The sequence below is a fragment of the Drosophila simulans genome, chromosome 3R (assembly GCF_016746395.2).
Source record: "Drosophila simulans strain w501 chromosome 3R, Prin_Dsim_3.1, whole genome shotgun sequence".
NCBI classification, from domain to species: Eukaryota; Metazoa; Arthropoda; class Insecta; order Diptera; family Drosophilidae; genus Drosophila; species Drosophila simulans.
Window position 1 is genome coordinate 660,789 of NC_052523.2, and position 27,913 is coordinate 688,701.

Sequence of the window (27,913 nt, forward strand, 5' to 3'; positions counted from 1 at the left end):
GCATCTCTCCTTCACTTTTAACAAGAGATGCCGACAGTGCGTGTCCTGATACAACTCCACGACTTCGGAATGCCGTTAGTCAGTCCAGCATCTGACTGCCCAGCAACCGGAGTCAGGCTCTGTAAACCGCACGAGTTTTGTGAACGTGGCTTGAATGTCAAACATTCCCGCAGTCGTAAAGAAGAATAAAGGTGCTCTCCGATCGATGTGAACCATTCTAAAGTTGAATCACGGCTATCTTGACATCATCTGTGGGATACTGAAGAATTATTGAAAATGTCAATATGTGTAATCAAAAAATAATTAATTAGAAAGTGGCGGTAAATAATTACAGCTATCATTGAAACAACTATATGAAACATATTATCAAGAGTAATAAAAAATAAAAAGAAAACAAATGAGGCAAAAAGTTTTTAAATAAAAGTAAACCAAAAGATCTAAAGTGATTTGTTTAAAAATGATGAAATAAGAAACCATTCCTAAGAAAAAAATCTGTACTACAAAAAGTCCAAAGCAAATAATATATCGTAATAAATCTAACAAAAATTCAAATTCTATAAAATGGAGAATGTGTTATAAATCTATAATACTTAACAATATAATATCAGCTTTATAAAGGATAGCCGAGTCCGCCTGTGAACGATTGGATAATCTTCTCATTAAAGGTTTTTATAAGTTTTTAAAACATTTAACAATATTGTTTTTACAGAAAACGATATGTTTCCATATCCGTTTTAACGAACTTGGCAGTATAAAACCAATATTTGCTAAATTCGCTAGCCTCCGTCTCTCATGATGTCGAGTTATGGAGTAGAGATAAAACATGCAGTATATTTTGTGAGCCTGTCTAAAGTAATAGTTTTAAGCACGTTACTCAAAGAGTTAAAGTGTAAGCTAGATTTTTTAAAATGTCTCTAAGACGAAAGCATTTGCAACCCTATATAAAGTATTTATATTTTTGATCCCTAGTCGAGTCTATCTGGCCATGTCCGTCTTTCCATCCGTATTAACTTCGAGATCTTAGAAACCATAAAGGCAGAAGGTTAAGATTAAGCATGCAGACTCCAGATACCAGTTCTACAACTAACTTTCTTACACCCACTCTATCGCTCAATAGCAATCACGCCCTCAAACATTTTTTTTTTGTTTTTAATATTTTATATAATGGACCATGTAATGTAAGGAACGGTTTTGTAATAAACATTTTTCTGCGATCTCGATAGATATTGGAGAAAAAATGAGAACAAATTTAAAAATTGGCCAAGAATGTAGGCGCGATTGTTTGGCGGCTTAAAGGCGTTAGAGTGGGCGTGGCAAAAAGTTTTTTGGCAAATCGATAGTAATTCACAAGACTAATGAAAATGTGCCAAAAGTCAACTCGGCAATTATATATTTAAATATAAATAGTTTACATAGTCGGATACGCTACCTTCTGCCTGTTACATACTTTTCTAGGAATCTAGCATACCCTTTTACTCTTCGATTAAAAAATTCCACAAACTACCACGCCCCCTATAACGCAACTCAAAGCGGTGACGGTATAACACTTAAAAAATTTCTAAATTTCGCCGCATTTTATATACTTATGATCTTACGATCTTACTTATAAACCATATTATCGAATATTAAAAAACTTTTTATTTAAGGGACGCAAGCTTTAAGTGTCCGATACTCAGATTAGTTTAAAGAAGATTAAATTAAGCGAGCCGTTTTTGATCATACAAAGTGGTTCTGATTCGTTTTTGATTCGGAAGAAAGAAATACATTAAAGTTTGTGATTATATTGGTATTTGGCATAACCCAAGGAAGCGTGTCTGATCCAATAATATATTAATATCAATATATATCAGATATCCGATCTGGGCATGTCCGTCCGTCTGGCCGTTTGCCTGGCCGCGTGACCGCTCTGATCTCTATAAAAGTTAGAAAGTTGAGATTTAGGTTTGTTTATTCCAACAACGCCCAAGCTGCCAAAAACTGTAACGCCCACACTTGTTTAAAAAGTTTTGATACGTTTTGAACAATGTTTCAATTATTTATTATTTTTCTTCCCAATTTTTAAAAGTATGTCAGAGATAGAGGGAAACGTTTCCGACACTGTACACTGCTGGTCTTAGGTTAGACGCACCATCGTTTTTTTTTAACAAGCTCGATTATTTATTATCATGATTGTTTTAATTGTCCAAAATCAAAGTATCAAAGTTCGTATCTTGTTCGAAAAAAAATTATCATAGCTGGTTGGTTTGCGAAAAAATAACTGTACATTCGAAGATTTTATAATTTTCCATGGCAATCAGAGGTGTTTTCGGTTGCTCGCAGCTTAAATTTCTTCGTATTTTGTGCACACGTGTAAACTTTTGTAAAGTATAAACAAATAGTGTTTTTAGCAACCAATTACTTGGATTTTTCAACAAGGCAATGCTCATAATTTTGCAGTAGTAAACTCTTTCATTTCGAGTCAAAACGTTAATATAATGACCTGGCCATCATATTCTCCAGTTCTTAATATAATAAAAAAAGTTTTTCGGGCTGGCTAACACTGAAGGTATGCGAAGAAGGAACGCAATACGAAGATAAGGAAACATTAGCAGAGCTAATCCTACTGCTTTGAGCGAGATTTCCTTGAGCTACATAGATGTCTCGTACCAGGCTATAAAGGACCGGATTTATGAAGTTATTACTAGCAAAGGAGGCAGTACTCATTACTCAAATTATTTTCTTTACATTTCAAATAAAATCAAATAGTAATGCCATCTCATAATTTAAGTTGAGATCCAAATACTTTTCTTATAAAAATTGAAAATGAAAAATGAGTAGTTTTAAGAAAATGTATGAAAAGCCAAATTTGGTTAGATATGTATAATCATTTGAAAATTATATTTAAAGTATCATTCTATAGTCATTTAATAAATAAATACGAAGAAAAGGTTAATGCAACTAAACGTGCGTCTAACCTTATAACAGCAGTGTATATAGTCTTGATCCACATTCAATAGAAAAGTTTTTTTAACATATCTGTCCGTATGAACGTCAAGATCTTAGGAACTTTAAAAGCACCGCAAGTTTGTTTACCACGCCCACACTTTTGGACAATGTTTCAATTACTTATTATTTTTCTACCTAATTTTGATCGGCTTAGCAAAACCGTTTTGGCCACGGCCACAAACCGCACAAAACTGCACATTAAAAAATTGTTTTAATATTTTTAAATTTTTTTTATTTGTTTTGCCAATTTTATTTGATATATGAAAAAAAATTTTAAATGTATTTAGTGTGAATTTGGTAAGTTAAAATATAAAAAAAATCAATAGATAAATGTTTAGGGGTTATGCAATCTATCATAAATTTTGTTTTAAGTTAAATTTCCTATAAATAGATTTATTTAAATTAATTACATTATTTATAACAAAAAATAATTCCGATTTTTTGTATCTATTTATATATTTTTTATAAATTCAGAAAGTAAATACAGAAATTGTAATAATGAATAATTTGTGGTACCATTCTCGCACAGTATTAAGTTCTGCTTTCAGACTCTATTGTGCGCGTGGCCAAAAAGTCGAAACGCTGAGCTAATAATATCTGCTGAACATATAAGAATTTCATAGTGCACTTGTTACACTCGTAGAGTAGAAGAAGAAGGAGAAGGAAGCGTTTCCGAGCATATAAAGCTTATATATTCTTGATCAGGATCAATAGCCGAGTCGATCTAGCCATGTCCGTCTGTCCGTATGAACGTCGAGATCTCAGGAACTATAAAAGCTAGAAGGCATTCAGATTCTAGGGACAAAAACCATGTTGAACCATGTTGCCACGCCCAGATTGTAGAACAATTTTTAGTTTTTTTGTTATTATTTTATTTCCCAATATCTATCGATGTCCCAGACAAATGATAAAATTTCGCGTTCGCATTCACACTAGCGGAGTAACGTGTATCTGATATTCGGGGAACTCTTCTATAGCACTCTCTCTTGTTTAAAAATCCCACCAATAGTCTGATAGTCAAGCAACTCGACTAGAGTGTTTACTTTTGGTAAAACCAGATCTTTCTCTTTTAAATTTTTTTCTAGTGAGTTGTATACCACAAGACCCTAGAATACTCTTTTGCGCCAAGTAAACAATCGAACTAAAAACAATTTCAGTTTTAAAATTCTCTCAACAATTTTAAGCATCAAATGAACAACGCCATCGGACGTTTTTACATTCAATGTTTATATGCATTATATATACATTGAAACATTTTGGATTTCAATATCTTTATCACAGCAGATGGTGTAATGTATCTACAATATAGAGTTAATCCCTTTGAACGCTCTGCATATTGAGAACGTGACACACACACTACACGCTATAGTCGAGTTACTATGCAAGCAGTGTAGTTTTATGCGTTACTTTTCTAGTTTAAAATCATATTTTAATGTATTTTTATTCCCCAACAGATTTCGTCTATGAACTTTCGTATGATAGAAATGTGGCTGAACCTGAAAACAAATTAAGGGCATAAAATTCGACAGAGATCGAATATCTTGTATCAAATTGAATCTTATATTCGATTCAGACTGACAAAAAGTTCCTCATTAACTTAATCCACCTTATCTAGTATGGATAAATTGTTAATGTTAATATTTTGAAATGAATTCAGATATTAAAAATTGTCTCCCAAGCAAGGAGAAAATAAGAAAAACTTAAAAAAGTGGCGTCCAATATCAGACCAACTCGTACATTAACGTAGGACTTTAACTCTCCAGTGAAGAATAAGTGGTCGAAGACCACTAAGCTTGCTGTCATCTGAAGAACCACCTGCGACAGAAGGCTGCGTCTTTGTAATGGAGTCGCGCCTGGCATGGAAGAGATACACCTCATACCCACAACCCCTTCGTCATCGTGTGGTGCTTATTGGATGGGCTCTAATATGGACTATGTCCCTAAACTCTGTATTCTGTGGAGAAAAATTGGGTAAGACCCCTTAACCATTTTTATCTTAACCATTATTATCGGAGTTGCATTAAGCGCACCCCGCACATGTACATTTTTCGGTATCATTCCTAAAAGTTTAGCTATGTTCAAAACCATATCGTGTGCACACGCGATTACGGTTCGGATATTTGCTAATGCTATAATTTTTCGACCGATGAGTGTTCGGAATTGCCGATTTACATATCTTCGTATCTTTACTAATCTTCGGTTGCATATAACTGTCTTTTATGTTGCTGTTATACAGGGCGAGTTGAACAAAAGTTAAAAGCGCAATGTTGATCCTAAGAAACCTTTATTATAACGGACCTAAAAGTACAACAAGTGCATAGACGTTAAATCGGTTAAGATAGTTCTGGATAGTTGTGAAAGTCAATATATAAAAAATCTACAAGATAAATATAAGTAATGCAGATTTTATTATCTGCAATTTGTCCAAGTTCGAACGTACTTGTTACGCGTAATTATACCGTGTACTCGTAGAGTAAAACCGTTGAAGAGACTGTAAGCGGTAGAAGGGAGCGATCATTTAACTACATATAATATTGAACAGGATCATATGCCAAGTCGATGTAGCCATGTTTGTTTGTTCATCCGTAAGAGCGTCGAAATCTCAGGAGCTACAAAAGCTAGAAAGTTGAGATTAGGCATGCAGATTGTTTACTGATGTTGCCACGCCCACTCGAATGCCCACGAACCGCCCAAAACTGTCACGCCCACACCTTTTAAAAATGTTTTGATTTTTAAAATTTTTTATTAGGCTTGTTATTTTCTATAGATTTTCAAAGATATACTTCGAGATCTAGCGCAGTATAAAAGCATGCGGACTTTAGAGAAGTAGACGTGTTTCAGAGCCTTCCCACGTGCACTTAAACGACCACACTTTTGAAAAAAGTTTTTGTTTGCACGTTTTTAAAGTGAAAGCTACAGGTAATGGTGAGACCTAAAAGTCAGGTGATTCAAGCAAATTGCCTTTATTTCTGAGTATTTAATGTACATTGTACATCAGTATCCTTTCCAATTGATATCATATTTTTATTTGTTATACAAATTTTAAGATCGTTGTAAAGAATACTAGCAAGGGTTTGAATAAACATGTCTTTACTTCTCGTGGTAGTTGTCATTGTGCATTTGGAGAGATTTTTATATTTATAGAGATCTTGTGAATTATAAGAGTTAGAATGTTGGAATTATAAATGTCAATTTTAGTGAAAAAGTGTATACTAGATTCGTATGGCCAAGTCCGCTTGTCCGTCCGTTTGAATGTCGAATCAGAAACTATAAAAGCTAGAATTTTGAAACTAAGGCTGCTCATATCTACAAAAGTAGACGAAGCCAAAATCCGTGCTAAGCTGTTAAGTCAATAAATTTCTCATTTTGAATTTATTATTTCTTATGCAAGGTTTTTCTATATACAAAAAAAACAGCCCAACAGTTAAAAAAAAATTTTTGAGATTAAAATTAAAACTGACCTTATATAAATTAGTCAAATAAATAATAAATAGAAAAATGGCATCTTAACGGCTGCTTTTAGGTAAAAACTATATTTTAAACTAAAATACGTTTCCTTACCTCAATAACTATTAGAACTATCACCTGAATATATCTAATGTGGGCAAAGTATATTACGTATATTGGGTAGAAATAGAAAGATGAATAAAGATTCCGTTATATTTACGAAAATACCTGCGTGAGAAAGTTCCAAAAAGAATTTGGCCAGATGTTTGATACTTAATACTTCCATACTCCAGATTATTGCGTATTTGGGTATTATTCATTATTCTTTTTCGTTCAATTTTAAATAATCAAATGACTGATTTAATATGAGCTACAGTGTATACAATTTTTTGGTTTCTTTCGTGTTTGAAATCAAATAATGAAAACCAATTGCATTTATAATAAATGTACAATTACAATTTAATAAAAAGTAAGTACAGCTTTAAAAAAAATGTTTTTATTAACGAACAAATACTTAACTTTCTATCTATTTAAAAAATATTATTGAAAACAGTTTTTAACTAATTTTAGTTCATATTAACAAGCAACATCTCTGCAAGTAACAAGTAGAATAATACGCATTTTTTTCATATTAAGTAAAAATGCTATCGAAATGTTGAGCTTTTGTGTTTATGTTTAATTTTTTTCTAATAGTGTCTGAGTAATAAATAGAATCTGATAAGAGGCCAACAGTGAGATATACATCTCAATCTGTATTTGGACACGCTTATACATATGTATACTTATAGCATTGAACAAGTTCTGCTCTTCGCACATACTAACTCTCTTTGGCCTGCATCTCAATCCCATTGAATAGAATAGGAGCAAAAGAATAAAATCTAAGAAACGGGATCCCAGTGCGGCAGTCACACTGACCCACATTCACAGTTTCGAATGGTGAGAGGAGGAGCTCGGGCTCTCTTGCGGGAGTCATGCGCTGTCATCCTCAGAAAGAGTAGATATGCTGGACCTTTGTTCGTACTGAGAGAATTTCCTTGTCGACAACTCGACGTTGAAGCTGCGCGATGACGCTCGGCACCAATGGCAACGTCCTGATTCCAACTCCTGGCAGAAAATACAGCAGTTCACCGTAAATCTCCCATCGTCTCGGACGCGTGTTGTTTAAGATACTAGACCTGAAATCTGGCCGTTGGGTACCGCCTGGCAGGCGCTGAACTTGATACGAACAGAAGCAAACGAATGAATATTTGCACGTGTTTTTTCATAACGAGCACGAGTGAACCTTTAAGAGTGTATGTGTTTCCGAAACAGTAAATAAGTAAAATATAATAATACTAATATAGAACGGAGTTAGCAATGAGTGCGGCATAAGTCTCATCCTCCAACTCCATCGAGAATAAAGCACAAAACTTAAAAATATGGTGCCTAATAGCCGGCAGCCAAAAATTAAGCTCCTCTCGTTCCGTAGCCACCACCAACGACCACACGCTGTTTCTTAAGAGGAGTGTTCAGGGGGGAAGTATAGATGGTTAGACTGGAAATATATTTATTTACATGGATTTATTATAAGTGAAACCATATATTTTTTTTTTTTGTAAATTCCGATTAGTTCAAACGATATGAAGCTTAAGTCGGTTTTTCTCAAAACGACATTTTTTAAGAGGCTGTGAATTCTCGAACAGTTATTCTGAGCACTGTTCACTTAAGTATGAAGAATATAAATAAAATATAAAAAGAATAAAAAAGTCTTCATGTTACTGGTCAAATAAAGAAGAACAAATATTAGTTGTTTACATTTGAATAAATTCGACTGCTGTCATTACAAGAGATAATTGGCATTTGCCCAATGGAAACTCAGATCAAGAGCAAAAATTACGAGTATCGTTAAGAAGCTAATCAATATTTTGCAATTGGGAAGTCCCCCTGATGCTTAATTTTCGTTGAATATTTGGAAATTGATTTCAGCTTCGCCTAAAATAATATTTAGCAATTTAATTCCCTTTCATCATCTGTGTATATTCGGAAATGCTGGCTGAGTCAGAAATCTACATATCTTATTGTTTAGTTTGACAAGGTTCACAAAATCGAAATTGGTCTTATAGTGGCACTTTCTATATATTTTCTTAATGGGCTTATAGGTTGAGCCGTCCGTGAATCAAATTTATGTTCATTTATAGGTAGCAGTAGAGCACGGATATAAGGCAATCGGTGGAAAGCGATGGAATCTCTCTTAGCCTCAACACCAATAAAAATAATTTGCATTTGAGTCCCAATAAAAAATGAATCAGAGCTTTATATTCATCTTTAAAGTTAAAGCCCAAATTAATTATTTGCGCTCAATATTAACATGAAGTGATTGGCGAAACGTTACCGACTTTTACTTTCCTGCAGCTTCACATGGGCTGATTTAACAAACCCATGAGTGGCAATTTTAGAAAGTCAACAGGAAGAGCTTGGATTCTAATGCGAGTGACAAACGAGGCCGCCAAAGGCTTCTCCTGCTTCACCGCAAGTCGATTTACTGATTATAAGTGTTTCGCCTCTGCCAGAGTATGGATTACTGGAAGGCCAGGGCGTTGCTTCTGTCGTTCATGTGTATCATTAGCACCGCCACGGCAGATGGGGAAATCATTTTTCGCATCGATCCTCTCGGTAAGCAAGGTTAAGCAACTTAATCGATTTAAAGGCGTATATATATAATTTTAACCACAATCATTTACTTAGTATGCTGTTAACGAAAATTCATTTGCCGAAATGCAACGGTTTTAGTTATTATCTTATTAAATTTAGATTCGTTGAAAAGTATGTAACAGTCAGAAGGAAGCGTTTCCGACTATATAAAGTATATATATTCTTGATCAGGATCAATAGCCGGATCGATCTAGACATGTCCGTCCGCATGAACGTCGAGTTATCAGGATATATCGACCCTAGAGAGTTCGGATTAAGCATACAGATTTTAGAGACTCATCGCAAGTTTGTTAACCCATGTTGCCACGACGACTCTACCGCCCACAAAACGACCAAAAGTGCCACGCTCAAATATATGTAAAATGTGGTTTTACGAATGGTACCACGGTTTTCGGGCTTCCATTCATATTTAATCCTGGGAGCAGTGCTGTCCTCTACCCACTAAAATTTAAATTTTTTATTGTTTTTTATTTATTGCCCTTTTAAATATACGAATTAACTTAACCAAACACACTTTTTAGAAAATAGTGATAATTTCGGGACTTTACGTATATAGTATTCTTATGAACAGCGTAAAAGTTGTGAATTTGCTCAAGAATGTAAATAGAAATAGGATAACATGAAAAACTAACGTGATTTTCTTTTTTTCCCTATCAACACATTTTTCCATTTTACAAAAATAAGTGGAATAAAAAGTAGATTCCGAAAAGGACATAGGTGCTATAAGATTAATGTTAAGCATTCCGATTCTACTTTCTCCTTGTTTGTGCAAGTTTCTTTTAAATATTGCCACGCACTAAAACAGTTATTAAATTTATATATGTCTATGTTTATATAGTATACTTTAAAAGGAGTTTTCAAAGTGCTCCCTCACACAACCACAAGTTAAACAACGGATATCGGATAGAGCATCAGTTGTGGTATTAGATTTGGTCAACATTATGTAACAGGTAGAAGGAAGCGTTTCCGAGCATATAAAGTACATATATTCATGACAGGATCAATATCCGAATCGATCAGGACCTATCGGTCTGTCCGCATGAACGTCTCGATCTCAGGAACTACAAAAGCTAGAATGTTACGATTAAATATGCAGCTACCAGTAACATTCACGCAGTCAAAATCTGGCACGCCCACACTTTTAAAATGTTTTGATATTTTTTTTGTTAGTCTTGTAAATTTCTATCAAATTGCCAAAAAACTTTTTGCCACGCTCACGAATCGGCCAAAACTGCAACGCCCATATTATTGAAAAAGGTTTCGATATTTTTTCATACTTTTATTAGTTTTTTAAATTTCTATATACATGCCTAAAAACTTTTTGAAACGCCCAGTCCCCCAAAAATGATGAAATTTCGCGTTCGCATTCACACTAGCTGAGGAACAAGTATCTGATAGTCGGGGAACTCGACTATAGCATTTTCTATTATTTTCGAATGCCACCGCTTATTGCCACATCGACACAAATTAGCTGAAAATCAGTTCGCCTTGTTAGATCGTTCTCGTTGTGGTAAATGTTGGCTATGATAGAAATAGCCCATACTGGTAGTGTCTAAACTATAGTCGGGTTTCCCGACTCTCCGATTCCCGTTACTCAGCTTGTGGAAATGCGAACGCGAAGTTTCAGCATTTTTCTGAAATATTGATAGGTATTGGGAAAAAAATAAGAAAAAATTTAAAAATTGTTCAAGAGTGTGGGCGTAACCGGTTTGGGCGGTTTATGTGCGTTATTCTCCTCCTCGGACTTAGAAACAATGTACACGTAAGCTCAGTACGCTTCCATGCTGGCATCACAGACTTCATGAACTTCTACGGTACTATTTGGGTCTAGTACTAATCTAAGAATGGTTAAACAGCTTACATTCACAAAATTGCTGCTGATATCCATCCAGGTCGGAAGGAAGATTTTCGTTTCAGTTCAGTTTAGCCTTCCACAATTTCTGCAAGGAAATCTTGCATTTAGCAATTGCATGTCCAATGAGACCAAGAATGTCCTATAGAGGAAAATAATAAATTATCCCTAGATGGATCCCATGCAAGACCAAGGGTCTTGGTTATGTTAAGTCATCTACGTAGAAATCCTCTAGCAAAGCAGCCGATCCAATGGGATAAGAAGAGCCTTCAGTAGATCCAGTTCGGACAAGCTGATGCATTACCCGCACTGACAAGAAGGAAGCTGGCTTGGTTCCATAGGTGACTGTGTCCAACCTAAACACACTTAACTCCTCCTTATGAGAGTCTCTCCACACGATGTTTTGGTAATTATTATCTGGAGCCATCATACGGACACACCGATACATTTTGCATATGTCTCGAATCGATCGAAATCTCATTAAAATGTCAACCCGCTTAGGTTGTATGCTAGTAGCGCCTCATTAAGAGATTGGCAAGACGAAGTGATAGCCGATCCGTCAAACACCACGCGAAATTTATTCGTTGTACTATCCTCCTCAACATACAATGATGCGGCAGAAAATGCATGCAGGAATAAATGTCCGCAGAGTTGTCCAGAGACTTTATCACAAAGTCTTAGATATTCATGAAGAAAGGCCGAATATGGTTCTCTGAGGCGAGGAAGCCGCTCTAGTTTGCGCTCCAGGTTTAAAAATCTACGGTGGGCTTTCGCGTAGGACTCGACTAAATTTGCGGATTTGGCTTTAAATGGCAAATGCACAGAGAATTCACCTGTAGGTAATCGGGCGTAAGTGTCAACAAAATGCCTCTCGCAATCAAGCTCTTCCTTGGCTTTAGCGCAAACAGCCTCATTGCAGCTCTCTCTCCCAGAACCGGCGAACAACCTCACCCAGACTATCATCACTTTGATTATCCAAGACACAATTGGCAGTCAATGTAGAGGTATTAAAATGTCGTTGTCCTTTCCCAGAAGCCACCCAACCAAGGCGAGTTTTTTGAAGAAGTGGCAGTCCAGGGACGAGCTTGATTTGTCCGACGCATAACAAATCTTAGACCATGCTGTTCCAATCAGCATGTCTATACGCTGAGGCTTGTTGAAGGCAGGATCTGCTAACCGAATGTTGGCTGGAATATTCCAGTGTTGATGGTCTGTTATACTGCGGTGAGCAACGTTGAATAGCTTGATGTCTGAGATTGTAAGCTGATATCGACTGTAAATCCTTTAGAAGCCACCAGATGCAGCTGGGAGCCGGAATCAAGCAATGCCCTGCAGGACATGAATAACCCCGAGAGGCTCCTTACAAGTACTACAGCTGTGGCTAGCAGAACAACAACGGAAGTGAGACCCTGAACCATTAGAGAACTATTAGACTGGGAGCTTGGAGTTTCAATTTTAGGATTAACGGCAGAATATGTATTTGTTTGACTGACACTATTTTTAATGTTGAGAGTATTAGTCGAATGCGATTCAATTGCTCCGAAGGGAAGGCCTCAAAATGTAGCAAAGTAGCAAATCTTTGCAGCAGCATGTAAGCCAATCTGCAAATTCCTGAGCCGTTCTTAAGGATTGCATACCGCGCATGTGTGAGTTGACCTTGTCCGAAAACTCGCAAAGTTTATGCGCCAAAGACGAATCTACTTTCTTGATGTGAGACTGGAACACAAACCTTTATTAGAATACCGTTTATTAAGTAAATCTGAAGCCATTGGATAGTTGGCCGACGATATATCTAACGACTTAATGGCATCTAGAGCTGGTCCTTGCAGACAGGTTCTCAAGTATTGCAGCTCTTCAATAACTTAGGATAACTTAGGGTCCATGTCTATTTATAGATTACAATTATAGAATTGTATAAAACATCGACATGAAATCCGCGATACTCTGTGTATCCTCCGGAGAACGAAGTCAACTTTAGCTCTGGAACACGGGAGTTGGATAAGTTAGCCGTGATGTAAGCTGCAGAGTAATTGTGACGCCAGATAGGTCTGGTAGCTTGTTCATCTCTACTTTGTTGAATATGAACACACTAAGATGTATTCATCAAATTCATCTCGGCGCTGGCTGCTGATTTCATGAAAATCGAAAGCTTTTAGCGAATCTTAATGCCGTCATATGTAGTTTTAATGTGGTCAATCAGATGCAAGCTTACATATACATAAATCAATCAAAGTGACTAAACCAATTTTATCCACGGTTTCAGAAAAGCTATCTAATCAGAAACCCAAGAAAAGGCAGCAATAGACGTGTTATTATAGTAGAATTACGTCTCAAAAATTCAAATTCATATTATTCGGACGCAAGCTTCTTCAGTAGTCTGTATATGTATGTAAGCGATAAATGCGCCAACTAAACGCGCGTCTGTATGTTTGTCCGAAGTTATGCGCAATCAAACGCGAAGAGAAGAGGCAAGGTGCATACAAAATAACGGAATCGCCTGCTTAACAGTTGTCGGTCTGCAAGCCTTTATTCTGTAGGTGATAAGCAACAACTTGATGTTTGATTTTGTTTGAATGCTCTTTACAACAATATCCGTCTATCTATAATAGGCAAAGATATAACATTCTTTAGGATTAAGTATCTACGCAATTCGATTTTGCTGTTAAGAAATCATAAGATGTTGCATTGATTTTAACAAATTTTGGCAATGTTGCTTTGTGGCTCATTTCGAAGCTTTCTTTCATTAGCCACCAAATATTTTTTATGGATCTAGATCTGGACTATTTGATGGCCAATCTATAACCTCAATTTGCTTATATTGCAGCCAATTTTTGGTTGCTTAGGCTGTGTGCAATGACGCTCTATCCTGCTGAAAAGTGAATTCACCACAATCTATCAGTTTTGGTATTGAAGGCAGAAAACTTTCTTCCAAAGTATTAATACATTTTTCAGAATAACCGTCCCTTCAATAATATGCTGCTTTCGCAATCCTTTGTCAGATATACATCCCTATACCTTAGTGCCGGCAAGAAACTACTGTCCTTTTAAGGAAGTCTTTATTGTAGTTTCTGTCTTTGTACGCATGATGTTTTTTCTCGTATCACCTACACTAACAACAAATTTAGCTTCATCGCAAAATATGATAGTGTCCCATTGCCTTTGAGTCCAAGACATCCTTTCCCGAGCCCATTGCAAACGGGAGTTGGATAAGTTATTGATACATAAATAATAACAAAACATACTTTATTGAAATTATAACCATATGTTTTAACTGCGGTCGCGTCCATTCTGGCTTGACAGTTTTGCCAATTCGACGATCACCGCCCTTGACGCCTTTACAATTTTGGCAAGTTCCTTTTTGTCAAAGGGTGTTATTGGTGATGTTCGGCCTCTATTTGCAATATTATTATATTATGTTCCCAGTTTTCTTGTATCACCCTATGCATTAGGTCTACCTTTTGAAAAAATAACTCATATTTTGGTTGTTTTTGAAAATAGAACAAAAATCGGAAATCGTTAACAGAATCTAATTCTCTTTTAGACAAAATACATTGGCATACATTGGCATGTAGTTGTATATAATTTTATAAGAACAATACCAAAATCGAAAAACATCAACAAATTTTTCAAAAGTGTAGGCGTGGCAGTTTGGTCGGTTTGTAGGCGAGGGTGAGTGGGCGTAGCACCATCACTATATTTATAGTTCCTGAGATCTCGACGTTCATACGAACGGACATGACCAGTTCAACTCGGCTATTGATCCTGATCAAGAATAGATATACCTTATACGGTTGGAAACTCTTCATTCTACCTGTTACATAATTTTCAACGAATCTGTTATTTCTTTTGGGTATGTCGAAAGCTTTTAAAAACTTTTGGACAGCTTTTTTCGGTTTGTAGGCTTCACAGTGGACGGGTCCCCAATATTTTTACTAGCAAAACAAATAATAGACTTTCTCAATCTAGTATACCGTTTTACTCTGCTAGTAACGGATATAAAAGTGCGAGCAAATTATGAAACAGTACTTATACATTTCTATAATACTCTTATAAAATAACATAATATTACTATAGCTATTTCTATCTCTATTTTTATTAAATTTTCTTTCGAGATAGCTTTATTGTCGGCCACTTTGCGCACATATCAAAAAGCGGCATGTGACTCGGATCAAGTGGTTATAGCATGTCCCCGTGGTACTAGTATTTCAATCGAGTTTGCCCAGTACAATAAGTTTGTTGCGAAAGGTAAGCATGCAATCCCATTTATAAATATAAAATTAAATTTGATAGTAACTCTCCCTCGTACGCACACGCTTTACAGACGGCTACAGTATTGAAGAATTATGTCCTGGGTCTGGGGAAATAAGATCGGAAATCCGGGGTAGAACAAAGCACCTTCTTCGCGGATCGATCTTTGGCTCACCCCCACTTAAAACACCGTCTAGCAAATACGTGAATGCTGGCCACTCCCTTGCAGTCCCAGTACAACCTGTTCCTGAATCCAACAGCAGCAGTTCCGAATCAATTTCAAGCATGTCCCCTTCAGTTGATGATATTCAAAGTACTGATTACACTACTGACAACGCTTCCGAGAACTGCATGTGGCCAAATGCATTACAGGTATTTTATATTGATATTTTGATATTTTTCTATCCAAGTCAACTAGATACCGATTAAAGTTGAAGTTACACATTTTGCATGTTTAAAATAAGATTTGAAACAAGAGAGATTGCTATAGTCGAGTTCCCCGACGACTATCAGATACCCGTTACGTTACTCAGATCTCGACGTTCATTCGGACAGTCGGACATGGCTAGATCGACTCGGCTATTAATCCAGATCAAGAAAATATATACTTTATATGGTCGGAATCACTCCCTTCTGCCTGTTACGTACCTTTCAACCAATCTAGTAACCTTTTTAGTCTATGAGTAACGGGTAAAATTCGAGTCATCTAGGAAAACCCAAAGCGATTGGAAGAACAGACACATAAGGCGGTCTGTAAACGTTAGTGTAGGCGTTGCGAGGAGTCTTAAAACTCCCCACAAATCCAGGTGCAGTGGAGCGGCCTAGCGACGACGGCTGGAATGCGAGAGCAGACCCAGTCAAAGCGGAGAGACTGTGAACTAACGGTACCGCGCTGGACCTTGGACTCAAGGCGGACAAGGGCACGGAGGTCGAACGTTAACGGTGCGGATTTTCACGGCACCGTGAACTAACGTGATATTGTTTGGAACTTGTACCGGAGCCGGTCATGCACAAGAGGTGAAATAACGGGATACCCGCGGCCTATAAAGGGACGGGCGCGAGTTGCGCGGTCAGGACGCGGGCAGTCAGTCAGTCAGTGAATAAGTGGCCAGTAAGTGAACCGCGCAAACACTCAGAAAGCAAGGGGTCCGTTCGAGAGAACATGCAGACCGTAGGAATCCAGATCAAGTATTTAAATACTCAAACTGACTTACACTTGAAACCCTGACCTCTCCTTGGTCGGGCAATCACAAAAATCACAGATTCATAAATCATAAATCATAAGACGAACAAACCAAACCCTCTCTGAGCTAGCCGTTGCAACTCGTAACGAGCAGAACCAAGAAAAACATCCCGTTACTATTCTTAAGAATCTTCGATGGCTTTAACGAATTAGGAAGTGGGTCGTTTTTTATTACACCCTCCCCGAAAATATGTTCAAGTATTTCACCTAACAAGTACTTAAAAAATTCTATATTAAGCTCTGATCTGTCGTCTTAATATGCCCTTAAGCTAGTCTCAGAACCTTCACGGGTGACTCGACGCTTTAAGGAACGAACGTCGTCTAGATATATGTACAAACACATCGTTTCGCAGTTCTGCTGTTATGACGTGTCATTGTTTGCTAAGCGATGTTATCTTGAGAGTCTGGGTCGAGTGGTATTTGCCAGTAAGTGTCTTTCAGATCGAGACTAAACACGATCATGGCTTCGGAAGGCGCATAAAATATCTATTCGCGAAAGAGGATACGCATCCTTTCTGGTGACAGCATTTACCTTTCTGCTATCCAAGCAGATATGCACTTTCCCGGGCTTTTGCACTAAGACTACTGATGATAACTTATATAATTTTTATTATGCTAATCAACCAATTGAATAGTTTTAAAACGTAGGATCAAACAGTGAGAGCGAACAAAACATGGAAGTATAACAGCAATGATAAATTACATTTTTAAATACAAATTTAGATTAGCTAATAGTTTTGACTACTGTCACTCGGTTTTGGACCCTTTGCCATATTTGGACGCAATATGTTATTAAAGGGAACAATGTCGCTCCGTAGAGCACCACTTTGTTGCAAAAGCTTAGCTTGCTCGGAGGACTTAGCATCCAAGTTAGCTTTCTAAGCTTCACGGGGCAAGTTTCTGCACTTATATAAGTGTGCTGTCTCCACGTAAGCCGCTTGTCTATGGCCAATCTCAGGTACAGCGCCTGGGATGATTGAGGTGCAAGCGTTTCTTGTAGTTTAACCCTAGGAACTATTTTGTTCCTCAGGGAGAAATAGTGCAATATAATAAATAGTAATAGAAATAGTGTAGTGACTTTTAACCAGTGATGTATATGTTCAACCTGTTCTTCCAGTCGCTTTGGGTTTTCCTAGCTGATTTTACCCGTTACTCATAGACTAAGGAGTATACTATATTGGTTGAAAAGTACGTAGCAGGCAGAAGGAAGTGTTTCCGTCTATATAAAGTATATATATTCTTGATCAGGATTAATAGCCGAGTCCATCTAATCATGTCCGCCTGCCCGACTGTCAACCATGTCCGTATGAACGCCGAGATCATTGGAACTATAAAACCTAGAAGGTTGAGATTGAGCATACAGATTCTAGAGACATAGACGCAGCGCAAGTTTGTTGACACATGTTGCCACGCCCAATCTAACTCCCTTAAACCGCCCAAAACTACCACGTCCACATTTTTTAAAAATTGTTGGATATTTTTTCATAATAATATTAGTCTTATAAATTTTTATCCAATTGCCTTACAACTTTTTGCCACGCCCACTCTAACGCCCTAAAACCGCCTAACACTGCCACTGCCACATTTTTGCTTGCATTTACACTAGCTGAGTACTGAGTAACGGGTATCGGATAGTCGGGGATCTCGACTATAGCATTTTCCCTTTTTTTTTCTATAACAGGGAAAGCTTTTATTTAAAATCTGTCCTAGGCTGACAATAATTAAGTGTAGTGTGGGGACGTTAAATAAAAGGATACATTGGTATTTTTTGGGGGTTAATTCTCTTGAGTGTCTTGTGCAGCCATCGGTGAGTGGGTATCTTTATTGCTCAGCAGCCAGTGGTGAGGTCGAGTGGATGTGTTCTTCTCAGTCGCCTGTTGTCCAGTGGGTTGATTGGGTGGTATTGATTGTTTGGGTGGTATTCTAAAAATATATGTATGTTCATATTCACTTTGTTTAAATAAAAAGCGATTGAAGAAGATGCTAGTATATCTACAGAGATTGTGTGTAGACAACACAGGGTTCGGCTTTTACCCGAATGTGCACGATTGTAAAAATATGAGCAATCGGCAAACTATCAGTTCTTAAATTTCTTAACATATTCAAAAGAGTACGTATTTCATTTCATTTATTTCACGCTTAATGACATACAAATTTTTGTGATTTCAACAATAATAAGAATACAGGCCAAAAATGAAACCTTATCTACTTAAATATTAATATTGGATAATAATATAATGAAAATACTATACTGATTGGGGCAAAATTTCATATAAATGAAAAAAACCACGTAAGCACTTAAAAGTAGGCTACTATTTAAAAATTATAATAAAGGTGGCTAGGCCAGATCATTTATACGCTGGTGCACAGATTCTGGACACTTAATTGAGAAATGTTGTGACAATCTTATTAATCTATTATAGACCATTTCGATATTGGCCCAGTTATGTAAATCAGGTGTTGAGTGATTTTTTTTTTTTTTTTTTTTTTTTTGGATATATTAATTTAAAACTGTCCTTCGCGGACAATCATTAAATTTGATGACTAAACTTAACGGTAGAGAATTAATTGATTACATAAATTGTTGCGAAACTATACAATAACTGTCGATATTGTATGTATGATGTATATAATAATGTATGTATATAATTTAATTTAATTTGCGTGTCTAATCCCAGAGAGGTCCAAAGGGTGTGATCGGTGCAGCCTCCTGGTGCGTTGACTGGTGTCCAGCAGGTCTTGTGCCAGGTTGTTTGGGTGGTCTTGAAGTGATGACAGGGGAGATATATATTGTAGTTTTAATGTATTGTTTTGCCTGATTTGTAGCAGGTTTATGTGAAATTTGACTGTAAATGACCATACTGAAGAACCGTAGAAAGTTACAAATCTAAAAGAGTACATATGAAGGTATTAAAATAGAAAACTCTGGGAAGTCTTTTTTTCAATGCTTCTACCAAGCTTCCTTAATATGGAAAAAATAAATTGTTTCGTTAAAAAGAAAAGAAAAAAGAGTAATCTTTAACACTTCTCTTCGTCGACACGTTCACGAACTTCCAACTGGGCATGCATCTGTAACAAAAAAAAAAAGAATTTACCATTTTTGTATATTAATTTTATTATTTTTCTTGTAAAATTTTATAAATATGCAAATATTATTTTGTCCACGGATACTCCAACGCCCGCAAACTGTCAAATTTTTCAAGGGAACTGTTTTAAAATATGCTTACATTTTCTCTTAATGTCTTACCATTTTCTATCGACATACCAAACACACTTTTGAGAAATGTTTATTTGGCTTAAAACCCACGAGACGGGAAAAGCTGTCACTTTTTCGGTTTTCATCCCAACTTCTATCGATATGCTAAACAATTTTTGAAATGTTATTTTAACAGGGGTATCAGAAAGTTGAGGAAATCGACTATTGCTTTCTGAATTGGTTTTAATCAACGAGTAACAGTTATAATTACAAGTTAAAGGAAGAGCAATCCTAAGAAGTCTTCGCTAACTTCTTATTTTCGCTGCATGCATTTTAGCTATTGAAAATAAGTCAGGAGACTAATCCTTGTGTTTGTTCTTCCCACTCTCAGTACTCCTTACTGCAAACTGTCGTCGAGGCCTGCCAAAAGAAGAAGCACTGCAAGTTCCACGGATCCCCAGAATTCTACGGCCAGGGCTCCAGCGGTGTGGGCGACTCGTCTGGAACCAGCAGCTATCACAGCAGCACAGCCAGCTCCAATGCAATAAGCAGCGATCCTTGTCCCAAGCGCAAAAAAATTGTCGAAGTCGCTTACAAATGTCGCCCATGTAAGTTTGTCTTATATAATACACAAACGATATTTTATTTACTGTGCGTCAATATCTCAACAATATACGCTCGACCCATTTTTAAGTTCTTCTATGTTAATCGCTTGCACGAATAGTTGGAAGTGTAAATGAGAAACTTCAATATTTTTTGGATTATTGGTTGAAAATGACAAGATAAACAATCGGGCATGCTCCGCTAAGCGATGCTCCGGTTTTCGAATTCGTAAACTTTTTTCGATTTGTAAAACGTGATCTTTTGTCTGTCCGAAATAAAAAGTAAATATACCTTATTTTATATCAAATCAGATCTGATTTAATAAGGAACAAAAATTGATGTCCAAAAGTGTTGTTCGTAAATAATGTTATTAATTTTAATTACTTAAATTGTCAAAATACAGTGAAAAAGTAATCGCAAACATCGATCTTGAAACTGTGAACAAGGTTGCAGCTCCATTGGCTGCGAAAAAGCTTACACAGCTGTTTACTGTTGAATGCAAACAAAAATTTTTTTGGATTTTACCCAAATCGAATTCGAAAAAACTACGATTACGGAGCATGCCTAAATATAACAAAGAAAAATCAAAACGTTCTCCAATACTGTGGGCGTGTCAGTTTTTACGGATTGTGGGCGGTTTCACGGTTCCTCCAGTAGAATGAAGTCTTTAGAAATGTGTCATGCAGAAGATTTACGCCTGAGTCGCGGACTTATATAGTAAGATTTTATATACTCAGATTTTATTAAAGATCGGGAATATATAACCATATGTGCGCGCAAATGTCTCCTTAGATTCGATGGTAACTTCCGACTGAAACCTAAATACCTGCTAAAAGAGTGTAATCAAAAGGGCTAGCAAATACAACCACATCTCGTGCAATCTGGCAAAGGCAACTTTTGCGTGGGTTGTATGAAAAAATGCCCACTTTTCTGAAACAGTTTTGGATATTTTTTTAAATCTACTCCACTCTAACGCCCACGAATCAGCAAAAATGCGCGTTCGCATTTCCACAAGCTGAGTAACGGATATCTGATAGTCGGGGAACTCGACTATATTATTCTCTCTTATTTCATTTATTGTTTTGTGAAGGCGATTCTTGTTTTGCTGGTGGTGATATTAATCACACTCCTTCATTATTCAGCCAAACTGGTGAAGATGTTTAATAAAATGATCTTAAACGATGAGTCCTTGTCTGCTTTTATTTTCTGTGGTTTTCCATGTAATTAAATATTCTAGTTAGGGCTCTTTTGGCTTTTAGCCAATCTCTACTATTTTTTTTTTATAAGTGATGCAAAGTTTTAGTACACGTCAATACAGGATAGACATTGTTCATTGTCAATAGCATAAAAATCAATAACGTAAAGTTGTTGTATTTCAAAAATTAGTTTTGTTGGTCTATGTTCTGTTTTTGCAAGATTGACGAATTCGCAATCATTAATGCTCTTTTGAACTTATTTATTATTGTGAGTTCCTTTTAAAAGTCGTGTAATTTTCTCGATACCAGGGTGTAATAATAATAATAATAATAATTAATTAAATTCAGTGAGTTCATACCATTTAGTTTAATTATACTTTTTAGAATTGTTACGATACTGTTAGGGCTAATAGTTTCATGGTATACATTTTGAAGAATGAAAAAGTAATTGGCGTTATATTTGTAAATTACGCTATTGTGGCTCAGATAAATAAGTCTTTTGCTTTTGGTAGTGCCATTTGAGTGTATTTTATAGTCAGTTTAGTTTTAATGAAATATTTTGATATGTCTACTCGGTTTATTATATATTTTTTATCCAAGTATTAATTACATTGTATTTAGACTCGGTTGGTTTTTGTTATAGTGCGTATTCTGCCTTAAATTAAAATTCTTGCTGTTCTTGACTTTATTGTTTATGTGGACCATGACTTCATACCTAAGCTATATTTATACGTAGTAGTAGTAGTAGTATTGTAGTATTGTAAGCTGCGTTTAGTGCCGATATCGTCAAGTATTTGGCGCAGCTCCTCATCCTCGAAGCGACCCTCTAGTGAAGGAATCAGCGCCTTGGCCTCCTCGGGCGCCTCCGGACACAAATTACCCATAATTTGTGCAGCTTTTTCTGCATCAGCAAGCTTCGCGCAGACATAATGGTCTCCTTGTTTTTGAACTTCCGAAAACTATCCGTGTAGGCGTATGTCTTCATGAAGACCTCGGAGAACTCTTGCTCCTCGTCGGCGGATTCGTTTTGTCGCTTGCGGTGATCGAGAAGCATGTGCACCTCCGATATCAGCAGCGTCTCGGCATTTTCGAACTCTTTGGGAAACTACAGGTCGGCGTTATTTTTTGTTACTTTCTGATGCACAATCATTTACCATATATTTTTCAATTTTAACATGAGATAAAGGATTTGATTCGTTAAAAAGTACGTTATAGGCAGAAGAAGGCGTTTCCGACTGTATAAAGTATAGTATATAAATCGATAGCCGTGTCCTTCTGTCCGTCCGCATGAATGTCGAGATCTCAGGAAATATAAAAGCTAGAAGGTTGATATTAAGCATAAAGATTCTAGATACATAGACGCAGGTTTGTTAATGTCGCACGCCCACTATAACTCCCAAAACATCCTAGCCCACACTTTCGAAACATGTTTCGATATTTTTTAATTTTTTTTATTAGTCTTGTAAATTTCTATTGTTTTGCTGATAAAATGTTTGCCACGCCCACTCTTAGGCAATTTTTACATATTATTATTTTTTCAGCCAATTTCTACTGATTTTCTCGGTTACACTTCCATATAAATAACGGGTATCTTATACACGGGGAACTCGGCTATTACATTCTCTCTTGTTCTTTTATTAATTCATTTATTAAATAACATTTTTTTTCTTTTTTAACATATTTTAGATGAGTTCCGGAGTAAGGTTGCTTGTCACAATGATGTAGCACAACTAGAGTGCAATCCGTACTCCCGTATAGCCGTATATAGTGCCAGCTTTGGAAGAACCGAGTACGAGAGCATTCAGTGTCCCCAACCGCAAGGAGTTCGAGAAGAAAGTAAGTGAAATGTCCAAAGTGAAATGTCCAAATGTCTTTGAACTTACTGATTTGACTGATTCACTTCCGGTATTTGTCTAACTGGCAGGACATTTCTGGCCAATCGGACTTGCAATCCTATTTAGACAGTTTTCAACAATGGGACCATGATTCTAGGATCTAGACGTCTGCTTATGCCATTTTGTCGTTTTAAAGAAATACACTTGGCTTGCACCCTAATTGGGTTCTCTCTAAACAGAAAAACTACATTTCATAAAGTTCCTTAATATATCGGTTTTTATTCCATTCCATTTCTCGTAACTCCTTCTCTAACGCCTCTACTCGTAGATTCGTTTAAAAGTATGTAATAAATACAAGTATACATAACATATAAAGACAAAGACGCAGTGCAAGTTTGGTGACCCATGTTGACACACCCACTTTACCGCCCACAAACCGCATAAAACTGCCACGCCCACACTTTTGAAAAATGTGTTGATATTTTTTCACCTTTTATATAAGTCTTGTAAATTTCTATAGATTAACAACGCCCACTCTAACGCGATCAATAAAAAAATTTTTAAATTTTTTATTGTGGACTCCAAATAGGTGATCCATGAAATGAATTGGGTTTTGCATATGCAAGGATCCTTTAACCAACTTTGTATAGAACCCAGCGCACCCTGGCCTTATTGAAAATAGTCGAAATATCGTCTGAAAATTTTAGTTTAAGGTCCAAAAGAACACCAAGATCACCAACCCGTGTTATTCTGTCCATTGAGTCTTTTGGGTTGGTCACAAAAGGTCATATCTTTACACTTGGAGCCATTTAAGTTTAGTGCGTTGTCACGGCATCTGAAAGATATCTAGATCGTATTGTAAGTCCAAATGGCAAGAAATGTCCTTATGCTGGAATCATATTTTAACATCGTATGCGTACATATGTAACTACACGCCAATGTTTTATTACTAAGGTAAGGTCGTTAAGTAATAAGGTAAAAAGGAGCAGTCCAAGGTGGCTCCCTTGTGGGACACCGGATGTGACTCGGAGTATACGAGATAGAGAAGTTTTGAAGAGGACCCGACGCAACGGGTCGCCATTCAGATAATTTAAAATCCAATTTGGATGATCAACAGGGAATCCTAATAAATCAAGATTCCTTACTAGAAGAGAGTGATTAACATAGACAAATGCTTTACTAGCAATATGCCAAACAATTTTCCAAAAGTGCTGACACTTTTTAATATTATTATTTGTTTTTTTTTTTTTCAAGTTCTGTCTATATGGTAAACAACAGAAAACTGCAACGCCCTCACTTTTAAAATTTTTTGTTCATTCTTTTTTTTATGTTATTTTTTTTTTTTTGTTCATTTCTATCGCTATGACATGTTGAACTTTCTCGATCACCGTCCCACTAGCTGAGTAAGGGGTATCTGGTAGTAGGGGAACTCGCCTACAGCGTTCTCTCTTGTTTTCTTTTTATAGCTTGTCTCGCTTCATATGCCACGGAGACTGTAATGCAAATTTGCCATGGCAGACGTCGATGCAACCTTGCAGCCGACGCAAATACTTTTGGCAGCCCTTGCCAACCGAATTCCCGAATGTACTTGAAAGTTGTTTATACGTGCGGTAAGTTGCAAGCGAAAATGGATAAATTAATGCACATGGCTTTTAAGACATAGAATTCCACATTAATCTGTAGTGCCAAAGCAAGTCCTTAAAGAAAACAAGGCGTTGGAAGTGGAGGCTGACGAACCTGAAGATTTTGGAGGTGATCTGAATGATCTCTACGACGATGAGCTTATCTATAAGGAGTCCGAGGCAATACCCAAACTGTACAGCAATACAACAACGACAGTACGCCGAAACGGTACCAGATCACTAGGGTTCGAATTCAGCGTTAATTCTGCGAACAATCAGAGCATGACAAACAGTTCTCTGGTAGTCGAAGGCGATAGGAGTGGCGTCAATCCTGTCATGACGCACAGTGCCGACTTAAGTCTAGAAGGTAAGAAATCGATTTACCTAAATGCAGTCGTAGAGCTAAAATGAAAAATAAGTAAAATAATCACAATCTTTCTTCCAATAGAGGACCAAGAACGTCTCTATTTTTATCTTCTTGTCCTGGTTTCACTCGGAGTGCTAATTTCCATTGCCATCTTCGGGACTAGGATAGCGCTTCAAAAACACCGTCTGATAACAGAAACGCTCTCCAGCTCCTTGGCAAAAACAACGAGACGGGCAGTTGAGGAAACAACTATTCCAAGCGGCTTTAATGACACCATTTCCGAAATAGACGCTGAAATCGACCTTAAAACTACACTTCCTTTACCCAGCTTGTCCAAAGAGGTAAGTTCCTCGGACCACTAAATATATATAAGCTGTTATACCTTCTGCCGTACAGAATTACTTGACTTACGCACCAACCAGCAGTCTGTACGCCGATCTCCCCTGTAACCAGCTGGTCTCAGCGTGTAGTCCAGGATCTGCCGCCGGGCAAATAGGAAAACCGCACATGGTTGGGTCTCGTCAATCACCCGACCTTATTGGCATAACACCCGGACCTTTTGTGACTACAAGTATGGCGGGCTTAGGCGGTCCGATGGCTGGGATGGTGACGTCGGCTATTGTGATTGGAGATTCTACGCCCAGTAGTAGTTCCTTAGGTATGTAACCCGACCGACCCATGTTTTAGTTATCCCAATTTCATTCTCCCTCTAAGGCACTATGATACCTATCACCCAGTACACAACTGCTCCAACAATCAGAGGCGGGTACGTCATAAGCGCTGAGAACATGGGTGTAATTCAGCGGGCGAATAACACGCCCACCCCACTAAACTTGCTGTCCGGGAGCACGCCAGAACACCCCCCGCAAGCCGGACCGATAATCTCGGCGGGGGCCATGAATGTAACTCCACAGGCCCATGGGCCTATATCGGCTGGGGGCGCATCAAAACTGCGGCGTGTAAAGCCACCTTTTTTGCAGCCACAGCTTTCTTATGATGGCACTGCACCACGGACTCTCTCCACCGGAGTAGCTGTTGGCTCGCAGTTTTATTATGGATGACACAGCACACTGGACTGTGACCCGTTTGTGTACACCACAGTACTCAGAAAACAGGGGAGGAGTTAGATCGAGCAAGCTTAAAAAATGGTGTTGACCCGTCTTAGCCATCGGCGTCGGCATTCCCAAGTTGCCCTAGGTTGCAAAATTTCGAGCTAAGCAACAAGGCCAGTTCTTTCAAAACCGCAACAAGTGTTTTACAATCCCAGCTAAATCCAGACTGTGGAAAGGATTGAAAAGGATCCTACCCAGCAAGCACACTGTTGTTTTCAACATAAAAGAAATATTGGCACCCGCGTGTATCTAATAAATAAATGTTATGTTTCCAAAAAAAAAACATTATTTTCAAAATGTCGATGGTACTAAAAACGGAAAATATATTTGTTAAATTAATAGGTTGTCTTCCGACAGTCGAGAGGAGCCGGCAACCATATAGAAATACAATTTTGTATTTCACTAGTGTGAGAGTCTTCCGTATTTCGATCAGACATTAATAGCAGAAAATATGAGAATACATTAATAAAATTTGGACAAAAAAGTAGTCTCCGGAGAATAATTTTGAGAATGCACGGAAGGAAAAGTTCACAAGCATATGTAAATCATATTGTAGGGATGCGGTATTTGAATGCTACGGTGCCTCAACGTCCTGAATAAAAACACCACTCCTTATCGGACCGCATAATAAAATTTGCGCCAAAGTATAATACATTTTCATTGTTAAATCGGAAACTATGCAGTTGACGGCAGAAAGGTAGTAAAGTTAGTCTTAGGCCCTGCGCATTTGGAAAACCTGTATATTGGGGATAGTAATTCTTATATAAAAAGTTAGGAACAACGTGAATATATGCAGTGTGCATCTGCATAGTTGCATTCAATCTTCGGTTTAATGTCATTAAAATATTTATCAATAAGTTTTATTTAGACGTGGTTTGGGTTGAGGTTTACTTTTAATGTCAAGTGCCTTCCTCATTACATTTAAGTGTAAAGTAGCCGTAAAAATACCAAACCATTGAAACGTATGTTTGCTAACGTGTAAAAAATAGTGCAGCAGTCAATATTGTTCGGATAAAAGCAAACCCGAAATTACAGGAACAGCTATCTACAGTTATACATAAAAAAATATAAATGTTTGAAACAACCAATTTCCGGATGTCCAAAGTTCTCAAAAGAACGCCATTAATTACTTGTATTGTGGGTACAATTCTAGCCAAAAAATATGAATATATAATTGGTACTCGTGTGTGAAAACGGTGAAGCAAATAGAAAAAAATTAACTCATAAACAATGCATAAAGCCATGTTAATTAATTTAATTAGATTTCCCTACGCTTAAGAATCATTCAATAATGCAATCCATAAAATAAATAATAGATTAAAGAAGTCAAAAAATTATCGGTAGAATAAGTATACATAGTAAGTAATATGGTTTCTGTTGTCTCTTTTCCCCCTACAAGTATGAATTCTACATTTTATACGATTCATTTAAAATAAAAAACTATACATGATTATAAAAAGATTTATTTAATTGATTTAATTTGTCGTTCCACAAAAAATAAATTGTTTTAAAAGTA

At 36.9% G+C, this 27,913-nt stretch overlaps 1 protein-coding gene and 1 pseudogene across 3 annotated transcripts; one reads left to right on the forward strand and one right to left on the reverse strand.

Annotated features, from left to right (window-relative positions):
- The first annotated feature begins 63 nt into the window (after positions 1-63).
- LOC6740373 lies at positions 64-27,913 on the forward strand. Of its 3 annotated transcripts, none has more exons than XM_016178767.3 (11): positions 64-665; positions 4,440-4,956; positions 15,092-15,220; positions 15,297-15,595; positions 20,054-20,270; positions 23,148-23,297; positions 24,763-24,906; positions 24,980-25,285; positions 25,367-25,626; positions 25,682-25,943; positions 26,000-27,913. In XM_016178767.3, the coding sequence occupies exons 2-11, from the start codon at positions 4,827-4,829 to the stop codon at positions 26,344-26,346; spliced, it is 2,244 nt and encodes a 747-aa protein (XP_016022669.1). In that variant the 5' UTR covers positions 64-665; positions 4,440-4,826; the 3' UTR covers positions 26,347-27,913. The 3 variants fall into 3 exon arrangements, with proteins under 3 accessions (XP_016022669.1, XP_016022667.1, XP_016022668.1); XM_016178765.3 differs by lacking the exons at positions 64-665; positions 4,440-4,956 and adding exons at positions 7,555-7,724; positions 8,610-9,084; XM_016178766.3 differs by lacking the exons at positions 64-665; positions 4,440-4,956 and adding exons at positions 7,555-7,724; positions 8,824-9,084.
- LOC27207168 lies at positions 22,123-22,626 on the reverse strand (annotated as a pseudogene).

Bases quoted from the DNA above. Each gene is read 5' to 3' on its own strand.
- LOC6740373 (XM_016178767.3), top strand. From the start codon at position 4,827: ATGGAGTCGCGCCTGGCATGGAAGAGATACACCTCATACCCACAACCC. The intron at 25,286-25,366 runs GTAAGAAATCGA...TTCTTCCAATAG, and splicing joins TGCCGACTTAAGTCTAGAAG to AGGACCAAGAACGTCTCTAT. The intron at 25,627-25,681 runs GTAAGTTCCTCG...TCTGCCGTACAG, and splicing joins TACCCAGCTTGTCCAAAGAG to AATTACTTGACTTACGCACC.